We start from the raw sequence: 20,116 nt of genomic DNA, 5'->3' as shown, positions 1-20,116 counted from the left end.
CTTTGAATCATTTCTTCATAACACGCTTTCAAAATACAATTGTCTGAAGATTTAAGTTTAAGCCAATATTTAAAAATTTTAAATTTTCGAATTATTTGTAAAGGTAGTCTTCCAAGTTCTTGATATATCATTACATTTGGAGTACTTCTCTTAACCCCTAAAATTCTCTTACAAAACCCTAAATGTAATTTTTCCACACCAGGTGCTTTATGGAATCCCCATACCTCTGATCCATAATTCAATATACTACCCACAAAAGTGTCAAAAATACTTCATTTGGTTTCAACGTTAAAATATTTTCTTTTACAAACATTTGATACAGCAAACAATGCCTTTCTTCCTTGTTCCGCTATTTTTTCTTGTGTTATCCAGAATTTCATCAAAATTCCTAGATAACTAAAACTATTTACATTTTCTAGTAAGCAACCATTGTAGTACCATTTCTCAGCGTCATTCAGTTTAACGCCATTTCTGAAAACCATTACTTTTGTTTTTTCAACATTAACTGTTAAATTCCATTTATCCGTATATAATAACAATGAATCTAACATTTTCTGTAGCCCCTCTGCTGATTCAGCTAATAGTATCATATCATCTGCATACATTAATAGAAATAAGTTAATCATTTGTAATTCTATTGATGGACAATTTTCGGTTAAAAAATGCATTTCACAGTCATTAAAGCGACTATTCGGGGAAACAAACTTAGTCTAGATGCATTATCTGGTCTTCCAAAAGTTCTATCACAGCAATGCGATGGTCAAGTTCTGCTTGCATTGTCCAGTTTTGACCACTTTAATTCGGGAAAAGCCCTGTCCTAATATAACATATATCTATTTTTATAAGTCACGTGGTATTTCGAAAACGAGGCAGTGAGAAAACATCAACAGAAACACGTGAATTTTTAGAGATGTCCGATTCATCAAGCAGTCAAAGCAGTAACACGGTACGTAAATACTTAATTAACATGTCATATATGATGCATGTGTGGGATTTATACCTAAAGATTGTTTTCATATGACTTAATACATGCAATAACAACAATAAAAACTGAAATCGGTGTGAATCGGCGTCCGATGCCGAGATGGGGCCCAATGTGGGGTTATCTAATTTATGTCATCGTCACCGGTGATATCGCGATCAATTCATTTACGCTAAATCAATAGTTGTGTAGGCATATATATATATATATATATTAGAAAAGCAATCAAGACATAGTGTTATTGATTTAACAGGATATGAGTAGATGAGGTGAATGCTTACAGTAATTTAAACAATCAAATATCATATGCATGTAGACCTACATGTATTTCTCGACAGAAGTGAAGCTTCGGGAAACGTTTCAATTACAAATGTTATACATGTATACATGTATACATGCACATAACGGCTATTGACAAAGCCTCTTAGCTCCACGATTCTTACTTCCATGACGATATGTGTTTTGTTTTCTCATCAGTTTGAAGAACTTCATGTAATGAATTGCCAATTCAACCCTCGAGCTCTCCGTTTAGGACGGAGTTTCCAATTTTGGACAGCTCAATTTACTATTATCAATTAATAAAGCTAAACTATTTGTATATTTAAAGATCTATTGATTCTTTATGAAAGAAAAACTCAAAATATGCCATTTTATATGGTTATTTTATTTGTCTCTATATGTTGAATACATTTCAATTCTGTTTAATTTTGAATAATGAATTCCCCCATGGAAAGTTGTAATAGTTTGCATAGTACTGCTGTATGTATAACATTATTTAAATTTTGCACTTGAAGAATTCTGTTGATACCAAAGTCTTACCCCCATCATTACCATTTAAAGGAATGCTGCTGTCATTGATCACCAAACATAATCAATATACCAAATGGAGCATACGTATATAGCTATAGACTAATCATATTTTCATACCAGGCTTATGTGATCTTGTTAACTGAAGTGTATGAGAATACCTACTTTTGGTTGCTGAAAATGCAAGTTTCTTTAATTAGTTTTCTATTGTTACATATATATACATGAATTAGTATGTACATGTATACAAATATATATACAAATGTATTTATATTTTGTCTTCGATATTCATAGCAATATAAAATTCATCAGTGAACTTTTCTGTTGCATTGCATTGTAAACTATTTCCTTCAGTTTCGCTCTTACAATAATTTCTTGCTTTCTCATCGAATAGATTATGAATATGCACAAGTCCATACATCCCCAAGGAGGGGGAGGGGATCAAGGAGGAGGGGAGTAACCCGTGGACGGCCAAGGGGTCGAGGAAGGGGTCTCGGGGCAGACAGCAGTCCAAGGATTGAGTGAGGGCGAGGAAGGGGAAGAGGTAGAGGAAGGGGGCAAATGGGTGCACGTGGTACAGTTGCTGTGCTGCAGCAGGAGGATCGGGCCAGGGTACTGACATTGCAACAGCAAAGGAAAAGGGATCTACATGAACCTTGCGCTCCTATCATACAAAGCTAATAATCATATTTTTGTAATATTAGTAGTGTGACTTTTTGTATGCCACTTTACTGTTTTATGAATGTTATCCACAATTTACTTCATCATTCAAATTATTTTGACTAGTTGATAATCAATTACAAAGTACCGTATTATTTCTTTTCATATCTTTTTTATTTTGATATTACTTTGGCATGTACACAGACAAAAAGAACAGTAGACAATTTACCAAAGCATTCAGGAGAAAATTTATACTATTTACTCACTGAAAATGTTAAATTTTACCAAAAATGCACAGACTCTCGCACACATCAAACATACTTCCCACATGTGTATGAACACCTAATTTTTAACCGACCAAGTGAATGGTATGGTTATAAGACCTGTTTCTCTAGGTAGGTATTTACATTACACGTGGGAGTATTTCATTTTAGTTCACAGAATATTGAAAAAATATGCACTCCATTTTTTTGTAATGCAACTAGACACTTGATTAACACATTTATCAGAATGAACCATCTATGAACACAGTGTTATTATAAGTTAATAACAACTAATTACGTATAAACACAGTTAGTACACACGTGCACCTCAAACACATTCTCACAAGTGAACACTTCGTATACACACTGATAATTGAACACTTCCTACAAACTGATAATTGAACACTTTCTACACACACTGATAATTGAACACTTCCTATACACACTGATAGTGAACACTTCCTATACACATTGATAGTGAACACTTCCTATACACACTGATAATTGAACACTTCCTATACACACTGATAGTGAACACTTCCTACAAACTGATAGTGAACATCTACACACACTGATAATTGAACACTTCCTACACACACTGATAAGTGAACACTTCCTACACACACTGATAGTGAACACTTCCTACACACACTGATAGTGAACACTTCCTACACACACTGATAATGAACACTTCCTATACACACTGATAGTGAACACTTCCTACACACACTGATAATTGAACACTTCCTATACACACTGATAGTGAACACTTCCTACACACACTGATAATTGAACACTTCCTATACACACTGATAGTGAACACCTCCTACACACACTGATAGTGAACACTTCCTACAAACTGATAGTGAACATCTCCTACACACACTGATAATTGAACACTTCCTCCACACACTGATAATTAAACACTTCCTACACACACTGATAGTGAACACTTCCTATACACACTGATAGTGAACACCTCCTACACACACTGATAATTGAACACTTCCTACACACACTGATAATTGAACACTTCCTACACACACTGATAATTGAACACTTCCTATACACACTGATAATTGAACACTTCCTACAAACTGATAGTGAACACTTCCTACACACACTGATAATTGAACACTTCCTATACACACTGATAATTGAACACTTCCTACACACACTGATAAGTGAACACTTCATACATACACTGATAGTGAACACTTCCTACACACACTGATAAGTGAACACTTCCTACACACACTGATAAGTGAACACTTCCTACACACACTGATAATTGACCACTTCCTACACACACTGATAATTGAACACTTCCTACACACACTGATAATTGACCACTTCCTACACACACTGATAATTGACCACTTCCTACACACACTGATAATTGAACACTTCCTATACACACTGATAATTGAACACTTCCTACACACACTGATAGTGAACACCTCCTACACACACTGATAATTGAACACTTCCTACACACACTGATAATTGAACACTTCCTGCAAACTGATAGTGAACACTTCCTACACACTGACACACTGATAGTGAACACTTCCTACACACACTGATAAGTGAACACTTCCTATTCACACTGATAGTGAACACTTCCTACACACACTGATAAGTGAACACTTCCTATACACACTGATAGTGAACACTTCCTACACACACTGATAATTGAACACTTCCTACACGCAATGTTGAAAGAACACCTGCACATACTGTCAAGTGAACACTCTCAAACACACACTGAAATGTAAACACCTTCAATACACCATTAAGTGAACACCTACCTCATACATGCTCTGAAATTGAACACCACATTTACACCATACTTACTTCCACAAACGATTATTCAAAAACACATACATACCTTAAATAAAACCTTAGTAGAAAAAGTTGGGATGAAATTTGAGGGAAAATGGATGATAAGTTATATAAGTGCATTATAATTTATCAACTCCAAAACCAAAAATAAGGAAAAGCAGTTATTGTTATACATTAGAATACTACAGTACCCCCACCCACACGGATTTTGTCTATAATTATTGTTTTATGTATTAGGATATAATCAGAAGGATGGACCCAAAGCCACTGATAAATTTAGTTCTTCAGCTAGTGGATCGTCAGCCAGGCCTAGTTTTTGACCTTTGCGAAAATGCAGGTGAACCAGAGGATCCACAAGATCCAGAGGATCCAGGACTAGTACCAAATGCTGCTCCCTCCAATTCATTTCAACTGTACTGCACATCCAACATATCTGCACTGGACAATGATATTTGCACCACATGCTTTTCTTTGACAAGTTGTGGGTATTCGAACTGATGTGAGTTACAACAGGGCACTTTGGAAGCATATTGATTTCCTTTCTTCAACACGATCATTTTGAGTGTCTGTTTCCACAATGTCTCCTTCATCCTCTGCAAGCTCATCATCAACATCAACCTCTTCCATTTCTATGGGATCTTCAGCCATTGGCAAGTGTTCAGGTTGACGTGTCTGAGGTAAACTGGATAGTAAAAGACAATGTAATTCATTTAAACAAGAGGCCCAATGAGCCTGTATCGCTCACCTGGTTATACAGCAACTTTGAAGTTATCTCAGTTATTTCTGCAGATACTATGAAGATTACCACTTTATCAAAATATCAGAGTAGGCTAGGTTTGGCAATGTCAATTAACTTCCAGCATACTATTAGGTCTCAGAGCCTCTGCTAGTGAGAAACCATTTTTTTTTAAAGATTAAGCCTATTTAACCCAAATTACATAGAATGAATGTCATTCATTTTGAACAAACTTGGTAGCCTTTTACACCAGCATGCTACAGGCCTAATATCAAGTCCCTTGAGAAAAAGTTGTTTTAAGTAAAACGTTGACGCCAGACAGAAAGACAGCAGGACAGACGTCGGATGCCGCACCAGTACTCCTCCACAGCAGCATATTACAGTTATAATTATATGTTTCTTGGTTATTGACAAAAATGTCCTTTTAGTTTACATTTGAGGATGTTTGACCTGTGTGACCTTGAATAACATTGACAGCAAGGTCATCCATTTACAATCTGGCTAGATTCCCACTGCCATGTTGTACACACCCTATATCAGATATTTTGAATTCTTCAATTATTATGAAGAAATCAAAATTGTAACTTGTTTTAAATTGGAAAGTACACTCGTGACAACAAATGATAAGAATAGGTCACTAGACTTCAATTTAGATAACCTAAAACTAAAGAGACCAGCTACTGAGTTGCTCATTCAGTAAATGAAATCAATATGACAGCAATACATTTATCTAGAAAGTACTGTGAGGCAATGTGGATGACTGATAGTGGACTTGGGGAGATATGATTTTTCTAACGACAGAAAAGTTTTAGTTTTTAGTAAATTACCGTAATGACATTTCCAAATCCATGTCAAGATCTAGGTTGTACAAGTAAATGTATTATTATAGTAACAAGAACACACCATACAAAAAACACAACATACTTACTCAAGGTGTCAGCCTCTTTAGCCTTCTGTTGGTAACGGGAAAGCAAGCTGACATTAATGTTACTCTCAGAGTCTGATTGTAATGCTTCCACACCAGATAAATCAGACGAGTGTGATGACTGAGCTCTGAAATATTAAAATTATGAAAAATTAGACAATTCTTTTAAAAACAAATATATATGCCCGAAATGATGTATTATTTATTCATGACATGCAGTAGCAGAGTGTATTTATAATTACAGAATATAACTATAGATTCTTTATGGGCATGTGCAGGCGTAGATGTTACTGGTGTAGGGATGCACACATGTGATGGCGGTCCCATAGCAGTTCCAACTGGTGTGGGGATGTCTTCACCTGCATGAACTACTTGTGCCACTGAAGTGCACTTGAAAAACATAAAAATAATTATGTACTGCTAAGTTATAATGATAATCTTTTCCTCACAAATCGTATATAGTGATGATCTTTTCCCCACAAATCGTAATTTTTACCACATTTAAAAGAATGGAACAAAACAGCACTTGTATTTGAAGCCATACACCAATATTATTTGCAAATCGTTTATGAGTCAACTGTATATCTAAAACATATAGGCCTATGCCTACATGTTATATGATAGTTGTCAGGAAAGTCCTACTGAACTTTACACATACACCATTTTGTATTTAATAAAGAAAACAGTAAGCTTGATAGGTCTGACATTAATCATCAGTCATACATCAATTGATAATTTTTCATAGTTAAAAAAATAGTGGTATAAATATAGCTGTGATATGCGAACAATAAAAAACCCATATAAATTACCCCTTACGGGGCCCCATAAAACGGAGGTGAAAGAATGTGTCTATCTCTTCATTCTACACATCATTTACATTTATGTTGCTTGAAACTTATACTACATCTTCTTTCTAAAACCAAATTGAGCATCGCTAACTTTTGAATATTTGCTATCAAATTCCATGAGTCTGTTGTTTAAGGTCGCTGTGAATATCTTGACAAGACAACTAATTAGGGTAATTCCTCTATAGTTATTAGTGTCACTTACATAACCTTTCTTAAATACGGGTACAATATTACCAATAGACCAACCAGACGGATATTTCCCAGATTTGAAAATGTTACTAAATAATGTAACAAGACATGGTAATAGGATTTCTTTACCTTTGATAAAAAATTCGTTTATTAACCTATCATGTCCGCACGCTTTGGCGGTGCTCAAATTACAAATAACTCGTTTAACTTCTTCAGAAATATCATCATCAAGTTCATGAAGCATATCGGGCGGTATATTAGCATCATAGTTGCACATAAACTCGCTCACTGTTTCGTTCTCTGTACCTTCAGTTGATGACAGATTTTTGAAATGTTGGAAAAAATCATGTTCATCTAGAGTTGAATTTACACCCGTACTTTTCCTTTTCTTAAAATTTCTATAAAAATACTTAGGGTTATTTTTTCTCATAAAGTTCAACATATTACCTTGGTGAGTTTTGTACTCCCGCTTCAATTTTAGTTCTGCTTTTCTGTATTTTCGTTTTTTACATACAAGTATATTGTGAGTTTCTTCATTTTTACAAGCATTAAAATTATATAAGGCTCTCTTATATTCTGTGTACATAGTTATACACGAATTGTTAAACCATGGCTTAACTTCATTAATTTTGCAGGTTTTCTTTTGAGTGCGTCCAGAATAAGTAACAGTAGTAAGTGGTAATAACAATTCTTTTAAAGTATCAGTGAACTTCTCGACACAACTATCAACACCAGACTGATTATAATCATTGCTATTACAACAGTTCAATAGCTCCTGTCTGTTATTTTCCAATATTCTACATAACTCAACTGTATTTTCATCATTCCATTTAACACCAGTTAGTTTCTCCCTAATTACTTCTTTTTCTGTGGAATCTTTTGGTACCTTAGTTTTTAAAGTTATACAAACTGGAGAGTGGTCAGAAAAACAGTTAAAAATACCACTTTCAAAGTGAATTATATCTGAAAGGAAGTTATCAAAAGTTAAAACATAATCTATAAGACTCGTTACTCTGCTATTATAGAAGGTAATACTACCATTAGGATCGTCGTTATGTCTTCCATTAACTATTCTCAAAGTAGTAGTTTTGCATAACGATACGACTTTCCTACCAAACTGATTGATAATTGGATCCGAATTAGCACGTTTGCTAGGTTCTGAATCAGGAACATAGTTTACTATATCAGCTAGGACATTAGCAGAAGCTACACTAATTTGGTCATTAGTTATATAATCATTATAATTGCCAGTTCTGCTATTGAAATCACCACAAACAATAACTCTACCTATATCTTTATAATTGACATACCATTTCTTCAAGGCATATGAATATGTCATTATCACACTTTTTCATAAAATGTGCTATTTATTGGTGGGAAATAACATGCAAATATGTATAAATCAAGGTTATCGTGTGATAATGATCGGGATAATTTCAACAAAACAATATTATCATTTATATTTTCAATAATATCACAGTGCCGAGCAAGAGACGACCTAATAAAAACAACAATACCACCTCCTTTACCGTGAGTTCTAACGAAAACATGACTTTCATAATCTTCTAATTCAATTTCATCCTCTTTATCAATCCAGCACTCATACAGGCATATTACGTCATATTTATTTACAATATTTACAAAGCCTTGAGATTCAAGTTTTTCACAGATAGATTGGCATATATTCCATGATATTATAGAAATGCCCTCCACACTATCCTAATACGGATTGTGAAGTGACTCGCGTGTATTCAGGTCGATTTCTGGTGTTGCATTGCTCTTGAACCTGCTGGTATGTGAACCGGTGGTCATGGTAGGATTACTCTGTTCAATGTTGTTAATCAAATTAACATTTCTGGGTGCATGGTTCTGAAATCGTTGACCGGTTGACCGGAAAGCGGATGTAGTCGTTTGGCTAGAATGTTGCTGCGCGGGATTTTTCAAATGACTTCTAGAGTCTGGCGATCCGTGCACATCGGCTTCCACCATTACAGTCTGTTGTGGCCTTGCACGTTGCTGTACATCCGGAGATGGAACTGGTGGTCGCGACCCGGTCACACCGTCCATAGGGGACCACGACAGTCGTTGTCGTTTTGACACTCTGCTGTTACATGGAGTAGCAAAATCAATCAAGGGAGGGGCTTGTACAGCGTCTCTGTACGATACCGGTCTGTTAAATCTCGGGTTCATCTTTTGTGTTGAAAAACCAATCTCCCTATCCAACTCCTCTTCAGGATCCTTGAGAAGCGTCCCGTTGACAATCAGTTTGTCTCTTACAAGCTTCACATTGCAACCTTTGGCCCTGTAACGTTTCAATACTGGGTAGAGGGCTTTGCGACGCTGCTCGATTGCTGCCGGAAACTGTTCACTTATGCCAAACTGCGTGCCGCGTAGGAGGTAGCCCCTTTCCAGCACTGCTTGTCTATCAGCATAGTAAATGAAGCGTGCGACTATAGGACGATTACGTCCTTGAATACGTTTTTTAAAACGATGGACATTACCAAATTCTATGGTGGACTGTATTCCAAGTTCCTTGTATATGAATTCTCTGAGTTTGTCCTCCGTATTTTCATTGTACTGCTCCCGTAATCCAGTGAATGCTAAATTGTTCTTCATGGAACGGCATTGCAAATCTTCAACGACATTGTGAAGTTCATCACACTCTTTTCTAAACCCGCTTTCTAGAGATTCTTTATATTGGCGGTGATCCTTCACTTCCATGTTTAATTGGCTAACTGTTCGCTCATTCGCCTCAGTCCTGGTTTTCATGTCATCGTAGAAACTACTGATCGCCTGTGCCGATGTTTCTAATTCCACTGTTTTCTGTCTGACGCTCTTTATCTCGCGTTCAATTCCCGTCACTTTGCAAGCCAGGGAAGTTACAGAAAACTCGATCTTGTCTATTTTCCTGACTTGCGCTTCAATAGCTCCTAGCCCAGTTTCTAGTCGACTGTCCATTCTTTGTATCAAAGCAATAACGTCATCCAATGTAGTTGATCCTCGCAAGGACCCGTGGGCCTCTTTCAAAACATCCGATACAGATGTCTTCTCTCCACTTCGTGATCAAACATAACAAAACGCAAATATACATTTGCCGTACTACCCATGTGCCCGTAGAGCATGCGCAGTCGGCGTTTAATCAAAACTTCATGTCATACGTAACAGTACATAATATCTGGAGCCTGTCGATCTACAATGATATACTTATATAACACAGATACGTACTTCAATGTCCCTCTCGTTCTTTCCAAAAATGTATTCGCCATCTACAACTTAACCTGCCGCCCAGAAAAAAACCGGCGATAAATATCGCCGTAAATCTGTGTCCGGTTTGGCTGGAAACTACTAATGTATCTCCCAACTGCAGGATAATCTAGGCGTAACGCTGGACCTGCGTTAGACATACACAAATAACCAAAAATGTGCAAATACACCTACCTAAGCACGTCAGCGATATCAATTATCCCTAATTGTAATCATCGATTCGATCTATCTCTGTAGATTTATTATCACCAAAAAAACACCCCAAAATTCAATAAACGTCCGCACTGCTCGGGTGCACGGCTAGAGAATGACCACCTCTGCTCTCCACCCGACACACGTGTTCCTACCTGCACGTGCTACCTGCTCCCACGTGCCGATAAGACAAATAAATCCTGCCTATTCTACTAGAACTGAGGGATTATTTGATTACCTGTATTACCAGGCCGACATGTCAAAAGTCACACCTGAGTGAGTTTAAACGTCCCACTCTGCCAACATGTTGTTTTTGCTATACAAACATTACCTGAGTTTACCTATGGAAAATGTCGGTATAGTCTGTTTCAGTATACGTATACGGGGTCTTCCCCGAACACCAACTCTGGTTAGTGTGGGGTGTTTACATAGGGATTAAGGTGTGTTGATAGGTAGTTATAGTCTGTTACAGAAAAGAACACAGGTAAATCAGAACTTTAAAATTAAAAATGCACCTTATACAGGTAAAAATGATATACATTGTACTTTCAATCATTTTTTCTTGTTTTTCCCCTTTCAGTGGTAGCCTACCGCATTACGTCCCTTTGTACGCGTTATGTCTCTACTCGGAGGTGACAATTAACGTTTAACGCGAGTACGGTAACCATGGGCCGGCGTCCCAGTTGCTGTTTGCCGTTTGCTGTGTAGATCTAGTTATCTTTTTTACCATGACTGGAGAGATTCGGTGAATGAAATGTTTGAGGAGGAAAGAGTAAATGTGGTTTATAGTTATGTGGAAACATCTGGACTTATAGCATGGCAGATCTAAAGGAAAATAAAGGTACGTTACTGTCAGTAAGTCTTATTTATTCTTTGCGGAATTCTGTGAAATGGGCACGTCCTTATAACAGGATCGTAGATTTATAAATGTTTTTTTCAGCGAAATGAAATCATTCCTCGATGCCACTATTATTCAATAATAAGTGTTCCTGCCGCCAAATGTCATGTTCCCTTGTGGTTTTCCTCCAGCATTAGTCATATCATAGCCCAGAGGGAATCTACGAAGCAAATACACTGCTGAATATGTATACAGATACAGAATAGGTGTCGGTGCATTCTCGGGGGTTGGGGTGCCAATATGGTAGTTTATATCCGTAACTTGTATTTTATTGCATGCCTGTATATCTATCTATATATAGTTGTTGAATTTTCTAGTCTGTAGGAGTTAAATTTTTATATGCCATGTACCAACAAGTAATCCCTTAGGGGAATGTATGTGATACCGGTGTACCGTTGCATTATCAGCGGGTTGCTCCGATAAACAAAGGTATATACCTACATACATACATCAATCCTTTTATTTGATTTCAGATACTACCATTGTCAAGGGAGGAAAAAGATATTGTTTAATTTGTTCCAACTATGGAGGCAAAATTAGTGAAGATGGTACAGTGATAAAGCTACATTGCATTCCATCCGGTGATAGTACAGATCAAAAGTCAAGGCGATCGTTATGGATTCAGAAAATCAAACTTGTGCGACCAGACTCTCCTATTAGTTCTAACTCTAGGCTATGTAATTTGCACTTTGAAAGCAATATATGTAAACAGGGATCTATTCCAACTAAATTAAATCTGGCTACACCGAGGAAAATAGTGTTACCTCGCAGACCTTTAGTGCGCCATTCTGAGGTTGAAAACACTGAAAACATTACCTGTGAGGATACCTCTTGTACAACTATCAGTTCTTTGTCCTTAAAAGAGAGTACGGAAACACAAACTGATGATATAGCTAGAGAGTCTGTTTATGTTCAGACATCAGAAGTGAATGCAAATGATAATGCAACACAGACACCGTTGAATGACAATTCAAAATGTATGAAGTCGTCTGCATCACAGACATTTGTACCAATTTTCAAGCCAGAGGCAATTGAAAATGATGATGAAAAGACCCGATACTATACAGGGTATCCAAATTATGCAACATTTCTACTCTTTTTTACTACTTTCTGTAAGTATGGAGCAGAAAGTTAACATACTGGGAAGGGGGGAAAAGAACTACACTACATGCAGAAAACAGGAAATATTCTCACCCAAATACGGAAAAACCAGGGAAGAAAAGGAGTCTACGACCAATTGATGAGTTTTTTTATGGTGTGTTTGAAGTTGAGGCATGGTCTTCGGCAAGAGTTTCTAGCAGATTTGTTCTGTGTTTCAGTTATGATAGTTTCTAGTACCATAAATACATGGATTAACTTTATGTTTGACCACATGCAGTCACTTATTCCATGGCCATCAAGAGAACAAATTTTAAGCAATTTGCCGAAGCATTTTACAGAAATGACGCAAGTCCGTATAGTTATAGACGCAACATAATTCTTTTGTGAGAAACCAGGAAACTTAGAGGCTCAATTTCTTACATGGAGTGAATACAAACACCATAACACTTTTAAAGTTTTAATTGGAGTTGCACCAAATGGTTTGGTAACATTTGTGTCAAGAATTTGGGGAGGGTATGCATCAGATAGGCATATAGTACAAAAGGATGGTGACCTCTTCTTACCAAAGTTAGAACCTGGGGATGTCATACTTGCAGACAAAGGCTTCACAGTTGGGGATTTACTTCCTGCACATATAGGTCTAAATATGCCACCATTTGTATCATCTAGTTGTCAGATGAGTGTACAGGAGTTTTTTAAAACACAACAAATAGCTGCTCCTAGGATTGTTGTTGAAATGAAAATGGAACAAATCAAAAACTTCAAGATATTACAGTCAGTGCTACCAATGAATGAAGTTCATTTAGCTGAACAAATAATAAGAGCGCAGCTCTAGGGCGCCGAAGGCGCCCGAGCGAAGCTCTCTAAATACTGGAAAACGGTACCTCCAACAAGAGTTGCCTCCCTTCCCATACATACGAACAAAGAAAATCGTATGGTCCAAAAAAACCGGTACCGGAATGGCTCAAAACCGGATGTAGTATTCCCATGGGCAAAAATTTTGAACAATGTCAACACCAAAGTCTCACTATAGTGTTTAAACATTAGTTATATATGACTTTTGTTCTCATATGAAAATTAAGTAACAAAACAGCGGTATGTTTTCGCTTTTATTTTCATCATGTCGTCCGTAACCGATCGGGAATTACCGAATGTCATCGTCTCCATTCACGTCTGACTGATACATTGTACACAACAAGACATGCGAGTACGTTGGAATTAAACTCAGTATAGGGTCCTTGTAATTATTTTTGTATGTGGTTCCAGTCTGATCTGATCAAAGGTAGGCATTTGCCGATAACACTGTGTTATGATCGATTCTATCGTAAATATTTAGGCCGCCTTGTCGATTTATTTTCTCAGCGTTAACGTTAGGCTTACGACAGGCACTTGATTTGCATTGTAAACAATAACATGCCGAAAGACAACTAGGCTAGGTATATGCATAGGAAACAAGTGCCTATCGGTTACGTAGAGTTCTACCAGCTTTTTTATTGTTAGTTACAGATGATACGATGTGTCTGACTCGCATTGTTTATTATAATTAGAAGAAGGTTATATTATCTACAGCACATGGGGCTAGTAACCATTTAAAATGTCCGAGTCTAGATTCTAGTATAGTAGGCCTATATAAAGCCCATGTGATAACCCTAGATTTTTATCATTTATGAAATGCAGGCTTAGTACATGTGTAGTTAGTCTACATTAGTCAGCAGAAATAAACATAGATCAACATAGCACATATGTAGGTTGTACCAAGAATAATGATTGAATTTTAAATGAAATTTATCTGAAAAATAATTCTTTGCAATGTTTATAAAATAATTGTCATATTATACTGTTGAGAATATTATAGATCAGGTTTCTATTGCTAAGTATAGTAACTGTTTATTTCACAAAATATTGCCTGAAATTAGTAAAAAGGAAATTTAAAACAATCTTTTGTACTCAATGTCAAAACATACAAGGACTGTTTTATTGTGTGTGTTCTAATTAGGTGTTTGAAGTTCCAACACTTCTCCAATGCCTGGCATGTTCTTAAATGACCCTGGCAGTTAATTATATAATGAGACTCAATTTAGAGGGACATTCCTTCTTTCAGATATCAGAACCATGTACATTTTTTACTGATGAAATCCACTTTTGAACAGGGAAATAAATCAATGCCAAAATGTACAGAAAAATGATGAATCCTACAAAAATACTGACTGGCTTTCAAGTAAAAAGTGATATTTTGGTAGAAATAAAGAATTTTTAGGACTTAGAATTTAGAGAACTTGTGTTAATTACCCTGCGAGTCAAACTGTTTGATTTATGTAAATTAAAGATTCGAAGATTTACTATTTGGGAAAAAATCATATTTTCCAATAAGTTTGATTTTGATGACCTAACCTTTGAATTTAAACTAATGATGGAATCACCCTTTAAATGAAGTAAACCAAATTTAAACCAAATGTATTACAATGTTTATGAACACATGTAAATGTACAGTGTAATATGATTTAAACCTTATAAACAACTGCTGTTAATTTCCAAAGCCTGGAAGATTATAGAATTTCTATAATTATTTTGTAATTAATCATAATTACAAAAGGAGAGTAATTGTCTATGGTGTTGACTCTTAGTAGGTTTAACTTAAATTTGCTACAAATTCTGTTTTAGTGGAGACAAGAGAATACATGTACTTACAATCAAAATTAATTAACTCGAACTATGATAACTCAAAAAAACTGATTATAAATTAAAGTATCTCACTGGTCCAAGTCAAAATCTTTGTTTTTATAGTAATAAAATATATATAAGATAATTCAAAGTTTGACAACTCAAAAAACTTTGATATAAATAACTAAATTTAAACTTTCAACCAGATATTACAAAATTGACAGAACATTATAATTATATACTGATGTAATCCCAAAGTTGATTCATATTTTATTTTTAAAAGCGCACAAGTGAATTTCTTTTAAAAGTTCTCTATAAACAGATCTTCAAATCATATGTTATAAGTACATGTCCTCGGTCCAAAGCGGTTTTGCCCAAAAATGAGTTGAAGTGACTGAATAACAGTTCAAAATGTTCTATATTCCATTCCAGCTTCAAGCTTCAAGATACCATTTCCAACTGCATCAGCAGAGATGGTGTTCTGCTCCAGATCTGTTATGAGGCTTTTGAAGCTCCTGGCAACAGAGGTCACAGCTTTGGAGTGGCTCAGCCATCTGTGATGTTTTGCTTGCTGCACACAAAGTGTTGGCTCTCCAAAAGCTTTCTGGACTTCCTTCAGGGTGGCAGTGTGGACTGTGCTGTATTTGTAATATTTGTGCAGTCTTTCAAGAGTCTCATCCACTTTGTTGGCTACCTTGACCTCTTTGAAACTGTCTCTACAGGCCAGAGCTAATCTATGGTCCCTACAATGGCTGGTGATTAAACCTGGACTGATGTCCTTCAATCGTTTCGCCACTCCATTATGTTTTCCTGTGAAGACAGCAGCCCCATCTGATGCAAACCCTGCCATCTTCTGTGAGTCCAAGGTCAAGCTAGTTATCTCCTCCTGGATGGTATCAACGATGGTAGCTGCCTTTCCATCTTTGATGAAGGGGTCACACAGAAACGCTGACGACACGTCTCCATCTGGGGTGATGTACTGGCAGCACATAGCCATGTGTTTGTTAGAAACAACGTCACAAACCTCATCCACCATAAGACCATAGCAGGGGCTCTGGCGAATTTCTGTTAAGACTGTCCTCTGTACCTCTTCACTTAGAAAAGACAACAGCTCCTGTACAATGTCCCAACTCGTATATGAAGCATTCTTGGCCAGTCTAAGGTGCTGTAAAGTTGGAGACCCCACATCAATACACATGTCAACCATTGATGAAAAAAGATCCAGGGATAGGTTGTTCTGCACGATGTAGAAGAGGACCTTCAGGGCATCCCTAACAGCTTTCTCAGTGGATGTGGAGACAGACGTTGCTTGTGCTTCTCCAGCTGACCTGGCATCTTCTTTGGCTAATGATGTCTTGTGCTGTGAACTCTTCTCATGGTCCTTCACTTTGTCGAGACGAATGGTGCGACATCCATCAACGGTCCATACTGAGGTAGAAGTCTGGTGTTTGATACAGAGACGGCATAACATGACCACATAGGGCTCTTCATCAGTACAGACTGTTCTGTTTATCAACCATGGTCTGTCGACTGTCCATTCAGATTTGAAACCTAAACGATGTCCAGAAGTATGTCGCTTCCTTGGCGGAGTTCCGTCTGGTGTATCATCCAGGCGGCGCTTACAGGCTGGTATTCTCACTGGGGATGCTGCTGGTGATTCTGTCAGAGTGTGAGAATGGTAAACAACATCAATGGGCAAAAATGGTGAGGCAGGATTAGGAAGTGATCGGCAATCATCTGGAACAGGTGTAGTTGGGCGTGATATGTTAGGCAAAGGTGATACTGGACATGTGTTGTCTGGGAATGGTGAAGCTGGGCGTGATGTGTTGTCAGCATCAGACTCGTCATCTGTGTTTGGAGCAGAATCAATCCCTCTACAAGAGAAGATAATATAAAATTATATTCATCATCAAATAAGTGGGGTGTATTTGATTTTTAATTCTGACTTGTAAAATGAATTTTGCATGTTTCTGCAATTTAAAAAAACATAGAGTTTACAGACAATTACTCAATGTTTTCTGAAATGCATGGAACATACCGGAAATTTTATAAAAATATATTACACTTTTGACTAATTATCATAAATTACTTTGCCAAGTTGTTTCGATTTTGTGTTATGATCACATGACCTATATATATACAAATTATTTCTTGAATAATGTACATCCCTTCAAAATTGTACATGCTTATGTTGACACCGTTAGGTTTCCACATGTAAAATCAATGAAGTTAATAAGATACCAGGCTTCAGTAAAACCATGGCTCAATTTTGAATAATAACTTATATTTTCATTAAATTTTAGAAATAGTAATTACACAGTCTTAAGGAAGCATACAGTTTACAAAGTGAAGTTAATTCTACTAGATGCTTCCTGAAGGTGGAATATGTTGAAATTTGTGAAATCAAAATTGGCAAAGTAATTCTGGATTAATTTGGGGTTATATTTTGTCGAATTACAGTGATAATAATTCATGATCAATGAATATCAATCTAAAATAAAAAAGAAACATATATTTGATGAATTCTGTTCAAAATATACCTTATAAATGTGCCTACTGAAATTCAGCAATTGATGGCTAAAAAAAATGGTGTATTTTGTTAAAATACGGATTGGATTATTCGAAGCCATACAATATATATATATATATAATGCCCCTCAAAAATAGACCATTTTCCAAAGATATCACCCAACATCTAATCATTTTTCATTTGAAAAATGTTACTGATGGCATATATTGTAACTAGACTTCAAAAGATTTCGAACCGTGAACAGTAAAACCTGTTATTTTGTAAATTAAATTACATCTCGCACATCAAAGGAAAGCCGACAGACAAAAATAACTTTTTTATTTGTAAGCCATCGACGATAAATACCAATTAATATTTATAACAAACAATAAGCACAAATACGTACCTGAACATTGACAAGATGTTGTGGCATTTCTTCGCCGATTTGCTGAGTTCTTGAATACGTCTTTGGCGAGAAGGCATTGTAAATTTTCTGTGTTTATTGTAAGGCGGAAGTCGAATGGATCGACGGTATGCGCGAGCAGATAGGAAGCGGGAAGTTACGTAAATTAAGAAACGACGGGCGGAAAGTTCGGAGCTGAAGTTACGGGGATGAAAGACGATAAAAAAAATCGTCAGGGCATATTGCGGGGCGCGTGGAAATAGGGCAGGGCGTAAGAAAAAAGGGCAGGGCGCATTTTTAATTTACAGATTAAGGGCAGGGCGCCGCGCCCTGTTAACCCGACCTAGCTGGAACACTGCATGACAGTATATTATATATCTAAAACAGAAAAAGGTACACATCATTCAGCATTATTAATGTGCTCACTTATAGTACAGCCTCGTCAGTCAGTCAAGACCTTTGCATCCAGTATAATTCAGATTTATATTAAGTGTAATTAACATTATAAGACTGTATTGACACACAAGGCTAGTGACTGAACTGATTACAGGGATTTTTTACGGGTGCCTTACATGCACCTTTTTTTATTATTACCAGTATTAATATCACAGCATGGCGCTAATGAATAAATTATATGGCGTTTCTAATAATACAAAAAAATAAGTTTAAAATCACTTTCAACTTAATTGGACCGTTGTATTCTTCAGTGTACTTTGTTGTCGACACTGTTTGCCCGAAGGGTCGTTTCGCCCTAAATCCCGTTGCCCTGGGCTGTTTCATCCTATATTATTTTTGGCATGTAATCATAAATGATTTTACAAGTTATTTATCATACCAAACATAGATTTTCTCTTAAATATAGGGCTGACCTATATAGCTAAAACAATATAAATTTGAATCATGAACTTGCATTTGTTTAATTTATCATCACAGTCGACATGTACAACGGACATACTAATGTTTACAACGCGCTCTTGATTGTTCGTGAACACAACGCAAACACACTATTATCTTTATTAATAAAATGGTATTTGATTAAATCTGCCCATGGAAAAATCGGCCCTGTATTATGAATAGTATAGATGATCTGTATACACTGACTTGTAGGCCTAATTTAGATTCTATTTTGATGTGAAAATTATTCATATGAAAAGCAGATTTTACGAATAAATAGCGATTTTCCTTATGAAAATGTGCCTGGCCTGCTTTAGGCTTTAAGCGCACGCACGGGGCCGTTTGTTGTAATTGATCATGAGTACCTCACAAACAATGGGTGGGTAACATAGAATCAAACAAATACTGAAAAAAATATGTCATTTAAAAGAATACTTACTGTTGTCAGATCAAGACTAATGAATTAAACAACATTTTCAAATCAATACAAATAAGCTGGGCCTATTTAATCTTGGGTCGATTTAACTTTGGTTAACCACGGCCGATTTCGCGATGGGCCGATTCGACTCTATATAGACTAGACGAGCATACATGTCCATATGGGGTCATCGAACATGGCTATGATTAACTTATCTGATACTCACACTTCTTGTGTCATGTTGAATCCGTTGCCCTAGCTGTGATGGACCCAGCTGCGATAACGTAGATCTATAGAACGTAAATAGCTTGCAGCCTCCGAGACCGAGGGCTTCTAAGTTCTGACGACGAGACATTCTGGAGGTCGGGTGATAACTCGATTATAAACTAAGTCTAAATGTTTCAAAACTATAAAACTGCTGTTAAAAATATCGACTATAGATGTAACAAACCATATCTAGCCGTATTAACAAAAATCATCTACAAGATAAGAACGGTGTTTACAACATTTACGTTAATTGT

General features: G+C 36.5%; 1 protein-coding gene and 1 long non-coding RNA gene across 2 annotated transcripts; one reads left to right on the top strand and one right to left on the bottom strand.

Annotated features, from left to right (window-relative positions):
- Positions 1-688: 688 nt before the first annotated feature.
- Positions 689-2,604, top strand: LOC117318980. The gene is made up of 2 exons (XR_004530536.1): positions 689-946; positions 2,184-2,604. It is a non-coding gene; the product is annotated as an uncharacterized LOC117318980 (long non-coding RNA).
- A 13,019-nt stretch (positions 2,605-15,623) lies between these two features.
- On the bottom strand, positions 15,624-18,649 carry LOC117318982 (SCAN domain-containing protein 3-like). Its single transcript, XM_033873894.1, has 2 exons — positions 18,287-18,649; positions 15,624-17,245 (listed from the first exon to the last, which is right to left on the bottom strand). The coding sequence occupies exons 1-2, from the start codon at positions 18,361-18,363 to the stop codon at positions 15,778-15,780; spliced, it is 1,545 nt and encodes a 514-aa protein (XP_033729785.1). The 5' UTR covers positions 18,364-18,649; the 3' UTR covers positions 15,624-15,777.
- Between the last annotated feature and the right edge of the window lie 1,467 nt (positions 18,650-20,116).

Source organism: Pecten maximus, unplaced genomic scaffold (genome assembly GCF_902652985.1).
Source record: "Pecten maximus unplaced genomic scaffold, xPecMax1.1, whole genome shotgun sequence".
Taxonomy (NCBI): Eukaryota; Metazoa; Mollusca; class Bivalvia; order Pectinida; family Pectinidae; genus Pecten; species Pecten maximus.
This window is presented reverse-complemented; position numbering and strand designations above follow the sequence as displayed.